The following is a 16,518-nucleotide window of genomic DNA, read 5'->3' as shown; positions in this document are numbered from 1 at the left end:
TGTTATTTCTAGGAAGTAAAACACTTCCATGCAGCTTGCTTTGCTGACGGCTCTCTGTTCAAGCCAGGCAAAACTCCCCCTCTGAACACAGCACAAGCTCCAGTGAAGGTGATCCCGCACCATTCTCCTAAAGCTACCTTACAAACAAGTGGCTCAGCTCAGCATGCTGTGAGAACAATCCCATGGGCCAAAGCTTTTATCAAGTAATCTATACCTTTCCCTTGGAGGACACACAGTGGCAGACGTTCCCATGGTCTGTACCTCCCCAGGGTAGCAACTGAGTAGTACTAGAAACTCTGGCCACTGGAGGTCTTCTGGTTTGACCCCCTGGTCCAACAGGGCCATCTAGAGCCACTGCCCAGGACAATGCCCAGATGGATTTTGAATATCTCCAAGGAGGGAGACTTGACCACCTCTCTGTTTTTTCAGTCACATTAGTCTCCAACTACCTTCTCAATGCAAAGCCAGAGCAAGCAGAAAAGAGAGGCACTGTGCTTGGAAGAAATGCTTGATCCTCCCAGCAGCAAAGGCATCAAGTCCACCCCCAGGCTCACAGCATATTCCTCAGTGTAAGCTCCTGACACTTTGCCCATGCCACGGTGGATGTCTTAATGAGCGTCTTCCACGGCACAAGAGCCACAGGCTTTAATGGGGGCAACAGCAGGAGGCCAACAGGATGCTGCCAATAGCTTGACTTCAGAAATGACCTCCAGGATAGACTCTCAGAGCCGGGTTAGCCCAAGCACTGCCCACTCGCAGCTGCAACACTTCAGCACAACCATCACAGGTTCCTCCCTCTACATAGAATCATAGAATGGTTTGGGTTGGAAACATCCCACAGATCCCACAGGCCACCAAACATTCTGCAAGAAGTCGTTGGGGAGTAGGGACTAAGTAAGGGAGAATTCCCTATAAAGGTCTGCACCCCCAAAATATCTTCAGAGATTGTACGAAAAAAGGTGAAAACTTTTGAGTCTAATGCACTTTTCTGGCTAATAAACTGTGTAACTGTAACACACAGAGGAGATGAGGGGAACCAAAGAGGTCATCCATTGCCATAACTGACATTAAAACAAATAATTACAACTTGCTGGCTTGTTCTTAGTTTTATATGTATGTGTGTGTATGTATATACACACACATACATACATACAGAAACCAGATAAATAAATGACAAACATAATAAAGATCAAGTGAATTTACTCCTGACAGATGGAGAGAGTTTAAAAACTTCTGTGAGACCACAGTATGTAAAGGCAAAGGCTTGCATCCTCAAATAAAGCATGAAAGATCCAAGATTACTCAGAAAAAGAAAAAAACCCAAACAAAACACAAGCAAACAAACAAACAAAAAATACCAAAAAACAAAGCAACAAAAACCCACCCCAAACAAGCAGGAACTTTTGGGCAACATCTGGCATTAACTGTCGCGGCATGGGAATTTAAAATTGAATAAATAATGGCCTCTTGAAGCCTGCAGCTTCCTTTCTCAGGGGTCATATCGCTTTTTCACTCTCTTCCAGGCATTCTTCTCCAAGTTCATCAATTTGCTTTATCCCAGAACGCTGCAGTGTCAAGGGAAATGGCAATCAGCATTTCCCCCCCCCAGTTCCTCATCTAATCATCTTCCGCTCCACGAATGTGCTGCCCGCATGGCCGGCTGCCTGCCTGCAACTGCCTGCCCACACTGCTGGTGTGCCACAACCTCCACCTCACAATCCATCCTGCTTTGATCATTATCTTATTTAAAGCTCATTTCTGAAGAAGGAGGCTTATTAATCAGTGGCTGTTACAGTGCAAGCAACTAACCACCTTCACATGCATCCTGCACCACTGGAGGACCTCCTCTATCTGCAACATTTATTTAGGCGATTACAATTCTCGACATACACAGATTTATCTTGGCTTGTTCTGGTTTGGGTTTTTTTTTTAATAGGAAAGTGGTGAACGAAGCCTTTTGTTTTTAGGATTAGTAATAAAAATACCTCTTCCCTAGCACACATCTTTTCAGCCATAGTACCCTGAGAACTTCAAAACAACCTCTCAGGCAAACTGACCCCAGGCAGTATTATCACTGTCTAATTTACCCAGGACAGCTGGAACTACAGAACATGAAAAAAAATCAACTATTCATATCTCTTAATGAATAATCATAATAGAAGATTTTTATTAATTTTGCCTTTATCATTTAATTAATATTTTTAATAAAGGAAATACCTTACAGCAAGGAAATGAGAGGCAGCAACAAGAAATAACATGTACAGCACTTCAAAGTGCTTACACATAGTCAACCACCTCCCACACTTTTAGTCCCGGACTGGAAAAGACCCCGGTTCACTCTGCTCTGCAGTTTTCAGTTACTGACCTGCGCACATTGGACAGATGTAATAACATATATATTCCTTTCTTCTTCTGCAAGAAAGATTATGGCCATCAATAGGTGATTTAGCTCTTCAATAAACTCTAGCTGCAGCTGGTTCGTGTTCCCATCAGTTCAAACACCTGACTGAGGCAGACAGCATGTAATGCTTTAATATCAATTAATTACTTTAATAGGCTAAACGTTTCAAAGTTGTTCATATTCCAATAGTAGTGCATTTAAAAAGGAAAGCACGCACTTAGGCTTCTAGGTCTTTTTAGTTGTTACATATATGTGTGTGTATCTGTAACTGCATACATACTTATTTTTTTCAGTTTATTGAGCTTGGCCTTCTGTGACCTCTTCACCAACATCACTGGAAAACCTTTCTCCCATTTTAATTAACACAGGGTACTCTTCCAGCCTGAGTTATTGATCTACGCTATTGTACCCTGAAGAACACCCTCTGATTTAGAAGCCCTGCATGAGGATGGGCAGTGCGCTTTTTCCACACAATTGAACATAAACTCCGAAAACAGAAAGATAAGATGTAGTGGCTCATTATTTACTACTGTGATAGTTAAAATAGATTAAATCCAACCAACCACAGCTGGATATGACCTGTCCTTTGGTGGGTGCACCCACAGAGAGCTGGCGAAGAAATATGAAGGTTTCAGATGTGGATTTTCAACCTATTTACAGATCTAAAGAAGCAGCTCCCTTTTTAATTGGTTTTTAGACACCACCTCTGCTCCTGGCATCCCTGAATGCTACTGAAGTTGGAAGTTAAGCCAACAAGTCAAGTGTGGCTTCAGATGTCCCCTGCCTGACAAGGATGCTTGTGTAGGAAAGCTGTGCATAGTTGCTCTGGGGCTAAAATGCTCCAAGTTTTTCATGCATAACACATGGAAAGGGCTTCAAAAAGGGGCTGGATGGGAACTAGTGGCTGCAAAGCCTCATGCCAGTCATTCTGAAAGCTTCCCAAGGTGTTCAACTCTGCTCACAGGACCTGAAGGATGTAACTGTGGGAAGCAGGAGCCAGCTACAGCCTAATGCTGATGGGCAGCATAAGATGAAAATGGACTTGCATAGCCATAGCTTGTATGGGACAACTGGTCCTCATTTCCACACAACTCTTCCTTTAGTCACACCCGGCATCCTTTTTAAGAACTTAATCAGGTGCAAAGCTGCCAAAAGCTGACCTCAGTGATGCCTGAATGCTAAGGAATGCCCAGACTTTGCTGGTGACAGACATTACATGAGGATGAACAGCTTTTATGTGTATCTGCAAATGAAGCAGGCATGGGCTACTGCCTGCAGGAACACATCCTGCTGAGATTGGTGATGAAGCACAACCTACATGCTCAATACCGACAGTAACTCCAGCAACACCACCCAGCCACCAAGCAGTCAGGAAGATCACTGCTGCAGCAGATTCCCCATTCAATGAGGCTGATATCTTTCATGGTGACCAGTGCCAGAAACACTTGGAATCAGTGCTAGCCAAAAACCTGAATGCCCTAATTAAGGTCACTGATGTGCTACACAGTGAGCTGCCCATGCACCTCCCAGGGATGTGGCATCCTCTTTTATGAAGTGCGAAGTGGAAAGCATTTAGCAGGTAGACCATATAATTTTTCTACTTCAGCTGTACTTCTGGGAAAAAAAGGGTTTCTTATGTGCTTGCTGCCTCCAGCTGGGGTTCACACTGTGCTATAACATGGCTCCTTTGTAGAACTGCAGGTTGGAAACAACACGTTTTTTGGGCAAGCCCCCACGCTAGTTTGTACTTGTAACAGATACTGCAATTACACAAATGCTTCAGCTGAAATATAGCATTCCTTGGTGGATTACTTCATTCAGTTGCATGGAACATATGTAGGCAGAAAACCCTTATTTTCTCGCTAAGTAGGTGTGCAACTTCTGTATCAGATGCCTACCTATCAAAACATGTTTAAGAGATTATCTATGAGGGTGTAATGCCACAAAGTGACAAAAACAAGCACCGTGATGAGCAGGCTGGGATACGAGTGTGGCAGGTCCAATGAACAGAACCTGGGCAGCCCAGTGAAAGCACTCTTTGTACAGCACAAAGTTCCCTGCAGAGTGAATTCAAAATAGATATTACCAAATAATTTGGTTTTCCTCCTTAAAAGCAATTCATAAGCCAAGGGATCTTGGTTTTGGGACATACTGGTGGGATGGGGTCAGGAGTCCCATGCTGAGTGTCTGGCCCTGGACAGACTCTGCAGAAGGGGGTATTTTGCCCAGGACACAAGGGCTACTGCAATTGTTTGGGTTTGGTTTTTTTTCTGGGTACCAACTGTATGCTTTTGTTCGCAGGTATAGAGGAAAATGGCTTTCGCCACCATTCAGTGGTTCTCAAAATGCTGAAGTCCTTAATGCTGAAAAGACCAGCTGGGGAAAAAAACGACAGCTGACCTGCAAGCATGAAATGCAAAGCCTGGCTTTGCAGCTGATTCCTCAGCTGTTACTTAAAAGCCATGTTGTTTTGCAAGGCCCAAACCCTCATACTTTCTCCTTATTGGATTAGAAACCAGGGGAAAAGTACATTATTCAAGTTCCTAAGTAAAACTGGATATTGCTAGCAATGAGCTCCCAATCCGCACTGCTATTAGCAAGCACATAATGGTGCTCACACTGACTCCACCACCATTCTTTCCTTCGCATTAGGGTTGTCTGCTCCTGTTCAAGCAGCATATAAAATAGCACTCACCCCAGCACACCAAGAGGGCAGGAGGGCACAGCCCTGCAGCACAGTTGCACATCAAGCATCTTACCCAAGCACCCCACATTGCGAGCCACAGACCGAGCGCCTACCACGAAACATTTCAAAGGTGACACAGAATCAATCTCTGTGACAGGAGATGCTATCTCCTAACAGATAGCATCCAACAGCAGTGAAATGCATTAGTTGCCCCACATACAGCAAAACCAAATGCTGTGATATATCTTGTAAGCTGTCAGAGACCCTTTAATGGTTCCCCAGGCTACAGAGTTTCCACTGCTTCATAAAGCAGCAGGGAGGGATGGAGCAGCCTTCCAGGCTGTGGGAGGAGAAGGCATAAAGCCCAGCACTTCAGAGACTCTGAATATCTCCCCACCAGCAAATCCCAGTGAAGGCAGTCACCAACCCCACGCAACATCAGGTGCAAGGGTCTGCACCTGTCCTGAGCCCAGGGGCCTGGGGACACTGCACAGCCACTCACCTCCCAGTGTCACCTCTCCAGGTCCCCAAAAACTTACCAGCTGCTGAGGTCTGGACGGAGGAACCTGGGGAATCCTGCTCTGGTTTTCTAGCCTAAAAATGGGCTGCTGCACATCACAGCTGGGATGCAGAGCTAGACAGACGCTGCTCTAATTTCTTCCAAGTCAGAGGTGAAAAGTCTGAGAAGCCCCATCGGGAGCAGTAACTGGAATTTCCTGAAAGCCCAGGTATTTGAGAGGAGGCACTGGCACAGAGATGGGGCAGCCCAAAGAAGCTGTGGCTGCACCATCCCTGGAAGTGTTCAAGACCAGGCTGGACATGACTTTGAGCAACCTGGTCTGGTGTAAGGTGGCCCTGCCCATGGGAGGGGTTTGGAACTAGATGATCTTTAAGGTACCTTCCAACCCAAACCATTCTATGATTCTACAACAAGCCTCGAGGGGCAGCTGGAGGAGCATGTCGTCTGAGCCCATCCCTCCACTGGTGGAGATGCAGGCTGGGAGCAAGGATGCAGGATGAGGAAAAGGCAGTACCTAATGCTCCAGGAGCCAGCAAAGCCACACTGGACCAGGCAGCTCCTCTGAGTATACAGGTGGTCTGAGCCACCTGAGTATCGCTCTCATACTGCCAGGATGGAGATGCTATTGCAACCTGCATCACTGGGAAGAGAGCCAGAGAGGGGTCCTGGGTCATGCTGGGGCTCCCACTGCCCCCTCCAGTCCTAACCATTCAATCCCCCTGTGCCTCCACCCCCCAACCCAGCACACATCCCATGGGGCCAACGCACACCACCACACACAGAGCATTTCGTTACAAACCTCAGAGTGACAAGGAGTGTTAAGCAGATATAAAGGACATCAGTCATTTACCCATCTGGTAGAAAGTCTAGTTGCTGGCAGAAAATAGAGAGGATTGTTATGGCAAGATCCACCATATGGCACCATTATGTGGAGCTTTGCAAGTGCTTTCTTCTGAGCGTGCAAGCAAGGTTTCAGCCTTTGAAGAAACACTGTATTGTTAGCCTGGATATGCAGGAGCCTCTTGAAAGAAGCTGTGGCAGATGGCACAGCTTTGTTCTCCTGGTTCACAGGCAGCTTGTGCAGCCCCAGATATTCCCCCTTGCTGGCGCTGAGCAGCCCCACAATACAGCGATCCTCCTGATGTGTCCTATGGGGTAAGTGATGGCTCCTGAAACTCAGCAAATCCAATGGACGTTGCCTGGCAGATATCACACCACTGCACGAGCCCCGGGAACCAAACACCGCCAACCCCTGCCAGCAGGATGCACTGGTGTCGATGCAAGGAGAGCTGCATGAAATGACAAAGCCTTGTCCCAGCCAAGGGAGCTGCAAATCAGCAAACCTTGTTGAAACATCTTGCTGCTGTTTGTGCCTCTCTGCCAGCACCTGCTCTCCCTGGGTGGCTGAGCCTGGCCGGAGCCCCAGCAGGACAGCGCACAAAGAAAAGCCTTTCAGATGGGGCCGGTGCCTGCTTGAGCGACATCCCAACAATACCCTGACGAAAATCCATTCAGCCCAGCTGGGGGCAAAGGAACTGAAAGAGAAAAGGCTCCTCTGGGAGGAAGCAGTGATCTGTCATTGACCGCAGTAACAACATCTGCATCTGTCCTGAGCCACGGAAAAGCCCCTGCCTGCTGCATACTCTGGCTGGGACAGGGTGCATCGTCCTTGCAGACCAGGGTGGAAATCAGGAATTTCTTCCAGGTTAATTGCTCCTGTTTGTGCCCAAGCAAAAAAAATTAACCATCCCCTACTTCCCTGTTGTTTCTTCTGAGAAACACTTACATGGCCACAGAATAAAACCCTAACTATTTACCTATTCTATTTAACTATTCTAGTCAAAATCCAAAGTGTCCATTTAACATACAGCAGTCCACAAAACAGACACTGGGAGAGCAGATTGAGCCTTCAGCTGACCTTGCACTCAGAGCTGCTCCACATCCCTCTGCAGCTCAGGCCCTTGTTCACTGCCGCTGGCATGAGACAATCACCAGTTTCTCACACTACGGATGCTTCCTGACTCAAACAGACACACTTAAAATCACCCAATGCCCAGAGTATATTTTGCAGGATGGCTCCAAAAAGGAAGAGTTTTGCCCTTTGATGCATGCAGCAGGTTGTGATTTGCAGAGCAGGGACCTTGCTAGATTGTTGGTCTCTGCAGGAGGACTGTCCACCCTGGCGACCAAACCCACCGTTGCAACATCCCCAAAGATACCACCCATCCCAGGCCTCAGTCTTCCACGTTGCCACTCAGGTTCCTAATGGGAACAAATGAGGTAGAAAAATCACTATCAAGCTGCAAGAGAAGAGATAGAAAAGCCTCCAGATCCCCTCCAACCCCTTTGACATCCCTCAACCCAGCAGGCTGAGACAACCAAGGATTTTGGAGGAAGCCTTGGTCCCACAGAGCGGGAACAACCCATCCCTCTCCAGACAGTTGAGCGTGACAGACCAGGTGGCATCAGGCTCCCACAGGCGTAAAAATGAGCCCAGCACCTCCAAGTGCCTTCTCTATCTCTCTTCCAAGTGTTACACAGTGGGTTTATACAGAAACAGTGGGACGTCTTCCAAGCCATTTAACTAATGCTGAAATTTAATACCTGACACCAACAGGTTACTGGGAGCAAGGAGCTGTTGTAATGGAAGGGGGTGTGGGTTCACAACTTCACTTCCCTGAATGGGAATCTGCCTTCTTGTACCCACAGGGCAGAGCCTGGCTTCCCCCTGCCTCCTACTCGGCACTGGCTCAGGTTGAGATCTGATGGGGTTTTGGGGAGCCTGGGGGGGTTGCAGCTGCTTGCACAGCAGCACAGTGGGCATCTGGTGTCCCCCTCCCTGTATAACATCAGTGTCCAAAGAGCCAGCATGGTGCCTGCTGCCAACATACCCTGGTGCAGCAGCTGCCTCTGAGTCTTATCCTCACCCTTGGCTGGGCAAAATCCCCTAAAATCTTGGCAGCACGATGGAGCACGCCCTGGACCTGATGGGACCCAGGCTCTGATGTGCTCCTGCCCTGCTGCGCACACAGCGGGTCCCTGCGGCACAGCCTCTGCAAAAAGCACCTGACTGAACTTTGGGGAGATGCTTTGAAAATACCGGGCTGAAATGGGGTGCCGTAGGCTTGGTGGGGCTCTAGCATGTGAGCCTCCACAGATGCCTCTTTCAGCCTGGCTAGTGACACCAAGCTGCAGCACAACATGCCCTTATGCTGCATTTGGCTAGGGCATGGGGAGAGTTTTCCATGGGAAAGAATTTCCCCAGGAAAATCTGATTTGGCCAAGTTATCAGCGGAGAAAAATACAGAGCAGAGGCAGTCACTCCACCTGAACAAACCAAACTTGGCCGGTGGCGTTTTGCAGGACTGCTGTGAGAAGAGTCCTGCTGCAGGGACATCTAATCCACGCCATGCTGCGTAAGGTGCTCCATTCTGCTGGTTGTCTCACCTACCCACGCAAAAGGATGTCTGTACAAAACTGGCTCTCACAATAGAACCTGGAGCTCTGCTCTTCCAAGTGGCCTGACTCACCAAACCCATGCTGCATGGCGTCTAATGGGACATGCTATACATATAACATGAAGTGTGACCAGCCAGCCTCGCAACTCGCAGCTCCCCTTACGTATCAAAGCTCCATAGAGAAACCTCATTTCACTGCTGAATCAGCTCAAACTGGAGCACTCTGGGTCCATCCAACAAACCACACCAAAATGGTTTTGCCTAGAGGAGACAGAAGTGGTTTTTTGGCTTTTTTCTTTTTAATTCAAGTTTTTCAGAGTTTTGATACCGAGGGATAAAGAAACAATATCCTGACTCTCTAAATCTTGTTTTAGCCCACACTCAAGGATTTCTGTGAAGCAGAGTGCCCAGCAAGTGAAATTACTTTGTCCCTACAGGGAACAACCTGCTTTACTGGCTTGGACACCTCTGTATCACCCTGGAGGTACACAAAGCCAGACCAGCCTCCAGCCATTGCTCTAAGAAATCAAGGCTTTCTAATGAGAAAGAGAAACCACCCCAAACTGGCAGGACTTCAGGGATGAGTAGAGCTCAAGGTTCAGTGCAGAATCACTCCCAGCCTTAGCCCCTGATGCTCCCTTCACACCAAAAGCTTGCTTAAAAACTCAAAACCAAGCCTGAGGAAACTAGAAAGAAGGGGGGGGGAGGGAAAAAGGGAAGGATGTGGTAAAATAAAAAGCAACCTACTTACCACCAGCTCGGTGAACATGACATCCAGCTCCTCCACCGGTGGCATGGGCAGTGCAGGCTCCATGGTCTGCAGGGCGAAGCTGCTGTCATTGCGCAGCCGGTATGTGATCTCCGGGTGGTCGCTGCTGCGAAAGCAGCAGAAGATGAAGGAGATCCCCCGACCGCTCCTCTTCCTTGGAGCCATGGCCAGAATCCTCTGCGTCCCTCCCTCCTGGGCACTAGATCCTGAGGGGAAAAGAAGATAGGAGGCTTGAGCAGCCACCCCGCGGTGCTGCGCTCCCATCCTATGGAGGGGAGGACGAATCAAAGCCACCCACGTGCTTGGCGTGAATAGGAAGAGCAGAGACACATTTACATGCCAAATATTTCTCCTCAGATTTGACTTTACAGTCCTGGCATCCTTGATGACCATGTGAATTAAAAAAAATGCACTGGCTTTGCCTTGTGCCAAAGCCGGCAGCAGCAGGGGAATGCGCTGCCATCGCCATGGGGAGAGGGGTCCTGGTCCCCATCACTGCTGCATGTCCCAGCAAATACTTGCCGCCATCCCTGTGCTGTGGTGGCCAAGCCAGCCCCTATCTCAAGTCTGGCCAGTGGCAGAGCAAATCTGGGAGGCTGCTGACATGAACAGCTGGATGTGCTTGGGGACACCGGGTGCACGGTCCTCAGCATGGGTGATTTGGTGCTTGAAAACCTCATATGACGCCCAAGCCACAAATGGCAGCAGAGCTGAGAAAATATCCTATATTCTCCCCCTAGCTCTTAAACATGTCCCTGAACATCACCAACAACTGCCTATGGGCAGCTCTTTTTTCATGGGAAGTTTTAATTGGCTTTAATTAGATAAATCCTCCTTGGAATTCCAGTAAATATTTACTGCATGCAATTTCAACTGATAAAAATCACACAGTGCCAGTAGTTCAGACTTTCCTATGCAGTGCCCATGCCAGGCACCACGCACACCAGGAGTTGCTTAGGTTTTGCTGATTTCTGAAACTCAAGCTGGGAGCAAAGCTCAGGGCAGGAGATGTGTCTAACCCAACCAATAATGGCAAAGACCAGGCAAACACTGCCCCAAAACTGGGAATGTCAAATCAACGATACAAGAAGAGGGTCACCTTCGAGGTAACAGAGAAACACCCTAATAAGAAAATCAACCAGCAAAAAAAAGGAACCAACACCAAACCCAAAAGTCTAAATATTTGTCTTACAAAGCCACACACACACATTTTATCTCTGCAAAACAAGACGCTGAGATGTTAAGAGACAGGACCAACAGCCAAGGTTAATGCAGAAAGTTGAAATACGGATGACTCAGATTTATTAACAAAGTTTAGGAAAAAGGTCAGCATTTGGAGAGAAGTGTCTGATCTCCCTGAAGCCAGCCATTACCCTCCAACTAAGGATTCATACACCCAAACAGCCAGCTGCTGTGGCCCGTGGGGACCCAGCACTGGAGGCAGGCAGACCCGGGGTTGGACCCTGCACCACCATTTGCATGCATGGCAAATGCTGTCCTCCCAAAACAGGGACCTTGCAGAAAACTTCGGCTCTACCCACATTACTCTAACAGATGATCTGACTCTTGAAATTATCTTTGACAGCATGTTTTTAGCACATGGCGCAATCATCTGCCGAACCATGAATGACTGGAAACAGCTACGGGGCCTTCATGCAGGATAATCCCAGGCTGTGCAACTCTATGCCCAGTCTGGAGGGTCCCCCTTCCTGAAGAGCCCCAAATCTGGTTTCACATTTAGATCTTGGAAGTAGAAAAATGCAGCTGCTGGAGGAATTTCAGCTGCCATGAAAGCTCTCTCATCACAGCTCCCAGCGGCCAGCACCGCAGCAAATCCATTAACAGCCTGCTGGCATCCTTTCAGTCTTAGGAGGGTTCAGGGACCTGATGGGGATTTTCTTTCCTAAAGGAGAGAGGGAAACAAAAATCTAAAGGGACACAGACCTCTGCTCCCTCTAACATGGAGGAAAACCACGGCAGGCTTGGGTTTTAAAGAGCCATGAGGAGCAGGACACAGAGCTGCTGGTGGCTGCAAGGTGCTTTGTGTCTGGTGCGGGAGCTTGGTCCTGACCTGCACATCCTCAGCTGTGCAAAGTTTGGTTGCTTGGTCATTCCCAGCCCACACATACAGCCATGCCATGCACAGAGCAGGGCCTTATCCCACTCCTGCAGCTGGTCTGGAGCAAACATACCCATTCTCCTCTTTTATGGGGCATTTCCCATCCCCTTTTCAACATCACAACTTGCTGCTACATACAGCTCTAACTTGGGCTTGCACAAGTGTATGGAAAGCTTTCCTCAGAACACCTGCTATTCAGAGGTACACACTCCTGACAACACTTTACAATGAGTCTGAATGACAGACTAAAAGGCAAGATTTTATTTTAGATTTCAAAGCAGACAGTCATGTAGCAACCAAAACAAGGTAATTTTGAGCTGCTTCCAGCTCTGGAGCTATTGAGGTTCCTCATTTTCATCTATAAACAATTAAGAAAAGAAAACAAAACAAGCTACCTTATAGTGTAGGCTGAGTGGGCTGTAGGTTATCTGCAACCAACTAAAAAAGCTTATAATGTCAGCTACCAGGCAGATAGTATTAAACCTTCAGACAGCTGATGAACATTTATTGACATGATGGATCAAAATCAAACCATGCCCCCCTGGCAGGTCGCAGGGAGCTGCAGACAGTGCAGACTGCATTATCAGAACGAAGTCCAGCCTTCCGCTCTCCCTCAAATCCTACAGAAATCGGTTATTCAAGGAGAAGAAACAGCCCCTGGCAACCTGGAGGCTTGCACTAAGGAGAGCAGAAGGGACCAGCTCCACACAGCATCGTATGTTAAGTGTCCTGCTCTCACCTCCCATTTATACCTTTGAGTGTTAATTAGATCAATAAATTTAAGGCAGATTGTGATCTAATGGTGCCTTCTGGCCTTTAGTATTGAGCGACCCAGAATAAATTAAGTTTAATTGCCCCTGTATGTACAGAGCCAGGGAAGATAGTACAGGAATGGTCACTGAGGAAACTTCTAGCCAAACCCCAGATCTCAAGGCAGGACTGATGGGCCTGAATCATTCCCAAACAACTTTGTTTTCACAGAAACAAGGGTGGAAATGTGTGACAGGCTAAGCCTGGAAGCTCTGGAAGAGAGAAGAGGATGAGCATTCCACCAGGACTGACTGCAGCTGCCACACAGGACAGAGGCCATGGGCTCCAGCTCAGCAATGCTTGAGAGACAAGTTCTGTTGTTTTCCCCAGCCTTAAAAAAAAGCATCAAGCCTACATTGCCCTGAGCAGTGCTTAAATGAGATCAGTCATTAGGAGAAAATTGGACCCCAGTGTCGCTTCTCCCTTTGCTTTAAGGAAAGGAGAGCAGCAATTACTGCTTGCATATTCAACAGCCTCCTCGGCAAGCTAAATCAGCCCACACGGAGCAATATGCTGCCAAAGCCTGTCTGTGACCGATGCCCCAACAAGCTGGTTTAAAGCCAGCACCAGTATTGCAGCATTGCGGTCTGCAGCCTAAAAATACCCAGTAAGGGTACAACCACATGCAAATGAGTGTGCACGCTCCCTTTCACACCTGCCTCCAAACCCATCCAGAAGCTAAGAGCTAAATCCTCAAATATGAATATTAGCATGTCGTTTTTCTGGCTCTTCTCTCATCCCCTCCCAAAACAAGGATGCAAAACCCTGAGTGAGCTCTTTCTCAATGGGGAGCTTTATTTCAGTGCATTGCACAAGGAGAGAATATTTCTGTGCAAGTGCAGTAATGCTCACTGATGTCTCTGCCAAGCCCTGACCAATTTAAGCATCTCGGACCATGCCAAGCTTTGCTTCCCCCCACCTGCAGTGTTTCGGTACAGCCTGGGATGCTCTTGGTGGATGGAAATTTTCTGACTCTCTCCTATCTCTGCAAAGTGACCTCTTTGGCTGCTGATGGCTGGGAGGCAAGAGGCCTCAGCAGGCAGTTTTGGAACACACCATCACCCCCACAAGTGCTAGAGCCAGGTGGCCTGGACCACTTTCTACAGCACATAGAAGGCGGAAACTGGACTTATCACACATGCACACTACACTTGTTCCATCCCACCACAGAGCAATGGTGCACCCTCCCTCATTGCTTCTCCCCACATATGTAACATTCAACTCAGGACGCAATGCTGGGGTGCATGTCAAACCCATTAAATACCTTGCATCTTTTTTTTAAACAATTCTAGATTATTTTCACCCTACTGTAAGTCACTTTCAGACCTCCACAGCAATAAAAACTAGACACTCCCACAGCATTTTTCAGATCAACTGTACATTTGAGGCATTCCCTGAGAGCATCAAAGCCTTCCCTGGGCATGTTTTGATTTTTCACCTTACGGACCCGAGACAGCTGGCAACCTCTTTGCTCACTATCCTGACCTCTTCTCAGGTCTGGTCCTGACCATGAGCCCCACAAAATGTGTGCACAGTGTTCTGCCCGCAGGCGGCAGCATTTGGGCTCACCCCTCTCAAGAGCAACAAGCTCTTCTCTGCTTCATTTTGCACCAAAGCTGGTGCAAAGAAACATGTTTTAATGAGAAGGATCCAAGCATTATTTAATTTTAAAAATACGAGCTTTGATATTGAGCCTTTGTGTGGATGAAAAGCTCAGAAATAGGATTCCTTTTCCTCCAACAAAGAAGTGTGGAGGACCTGAGCCCGTTACCAGCACCTCCAGCATGGCTCCCACGCTGAGCATGGTGCCAGCATCCCCAGCACGGGCGTCCCTGTTTAAAGCAACCAGGATGATTTTTTGGCTAGAAGCTTCCATGCCAATTTCCAAAAACCCCTTCTCCAGCATAAAGCTGTTTGCAGGCACAGGCTGCACGGGAGAGGAACGTTTGTGTTTAGTGACTATCCATGCATATTGGCAGGAGGGGGGAAAAGCCCAAAATATTCTGCTAAAAGGCATCTGACAATTGCTTTTTCCTCCTCCATCCACCTGTGACAAGCAGCCAGGAAAGGGGAAGGTGCAGGAAAGCCAGCTGCCAGGAGGAGCCTGACTCACCACTACATCACAAAAGCCATAATTCTCAGTGTAAGCAAATCTCAGAGACTTGGGTTTCACATATTTATAAATACCCATGCCAAATCCTGAATTACGCCCGATCCTCCTTCCACTTCCCAGAAGTCCTGTTATACTCCTTGAACCCAACAAAGATTGTTTTGCATTTGCAAACCTTGCCTGGGCTGCCTGGCACCTGAAGGCCACCAGCATATCACCCCTGATGCCGGCAGGAGCTGGCTGCAGTCAGAGGCTCACAGCTTGCTCCCTGAAAACCCCCTCTGCCACCGTTGTAAAAAACTCAACACTCACCTAAAAAGTGTCGCCTCCTCTTTGTATTCTTCCCTTTTATTGTGGCACTTGTCACAACCTCAAGCATACATCTGGGCCTACTGTCTCACAAGAAGATACTTTGCTCTGCTCAAGGGCAGATAAGCTTCAGGGGCTTGATGGTGAAATTCAGGGTGCAGTGAGAAAAATCAAACCAGTTTATTCCTAGAGCCAGGAAACACTTGTATGTTCACCAGTGAGGAAAAAAAAAAGTAGTCTCACGAATTTGTAACACACCAAGAGAAGCCCTCCTTTTTGCATGCATCTACTGCAATCGGCCAAAGTGCCAGAATATACATTTTTGTGCGTGTCTGCATTGGGTTCCCATCCGGAGGTGCTGATGATGCTACTAGGGAAGAGAGCAGTGCGGTGAAGGCTGATGCAAGAATATCAATAGCCCAGCTTGCAAGTAGTTTCTCCAGGGCACAAGGGAGCTCCCCAACAAGGGAAGCACACACACTGTCAACTCTACAATCCAGTTTTCGAGGGGAAGAGCGTGGTGCACAGCAGGACGAGATGGGATCTGTCTTAACTCTCTCCAACTGAAATCGATCCTCGGAGCAGCACTGCTTAGTTTGGCAAGCGAGCAAAAATCCAGCAGGGGAGGGCTGCTGGTGTGTTGCAGGCCCACGTCTGCCCCAGGGCATGGAAATAAGCCCGGGTACAAGGAGAAGATGCTGACAGCTTGCAGCATCCATCCTCCCCTCATTCGGAGCTGCTCCGGGGATTCCCACACGACCCTTTACCCCCATGTGGTTGCACAGACCAACAGAGCTCAATGCACAGATGAATCCAACCATAGAAGATGCTGCTGGAGGATTAAAAAGCAAACCTTGCTGGAAGTCTCCCAGTTACCTAGACAGTAACACCAGAGAAGGTCACAAGTTCTCCACTAAAAGGGTAAACTTAATCGGTGATGAGCTGAGTACAGGCATCAGATCTTCTAAACGACTACAGACAGCTTCTTACAGGAGCTCCAGCAGATCAGCTCGGGCAAATGCCATTTATTTCGGGAACAAGGACAAGTGTGGAACCACAGAAAAGACCCAGTTTGAGAACCTATATAAATATATATATATATATTTCTTAATACTCATTAGGGTGCTAAACGACCCAATTCTACAAACGCACACGTGCCTTTTTCCAGCAGCCGGGTGGATTTGTGGTCCTTCTTTTGCAGAAGCAAACCAAAAAGTGGGGTGGTTTGGCAGTGGGAGGAAGAAAGAGCTTTCAAGTCACATATTGCTCCTTTAAATGCCCTGAATAATTCATACCCTGAAACCCAGGCACAACACTTGTCAGAGATGTGTTAAGC

General features: G+C 47.9%; 1 protein-coding gene across 2 annotated transcripts in view; it reads right to left on the bottom strand.

The window, feature by feature from the left end:
* Nucleotides 1-16,518, bottom strand: part of DAAM1 (dishevelled associated activator of morphogenesis 1) — a 97,176-nt gene that overhangs the window by 48,776 nt on the left and 31,882 nt on the right. For both annotated transcript variants that reach the window (XM_065684417.1, XM_065684418.1), the window contains exon 3: nt 9,817-10,040. In XM_065684417.1, the coding sequence (XP_065540489.1) occupies nt 9,817-9,999 (183 nt within the window). In that variant the 5' untranslated portion in view covers nt 10,000-10,040. The remainder of the gene's footprint in view (nt 1-9,816; nt 10,041-16,518) is intronic.

This window comes from Lathamus discolor, chromosome 6, assembly GCF_037157495.1.
Source record: "Lathamus discolor isolate bLatDis1 chromosome 6, bLatDis1.hap1, whole genome shotgun sequence".
Taxonomy (NCBI): Eukaryota; Metazoa; Chordata; class Aves; order Psittaciformes; family Psittacidae; genus Lathamus; species Lathamus discolor.
Note: the sequence above shows the minus strand (reverse complement) of the source record. Positions and strands in the feature narration are given on the sequence as shown.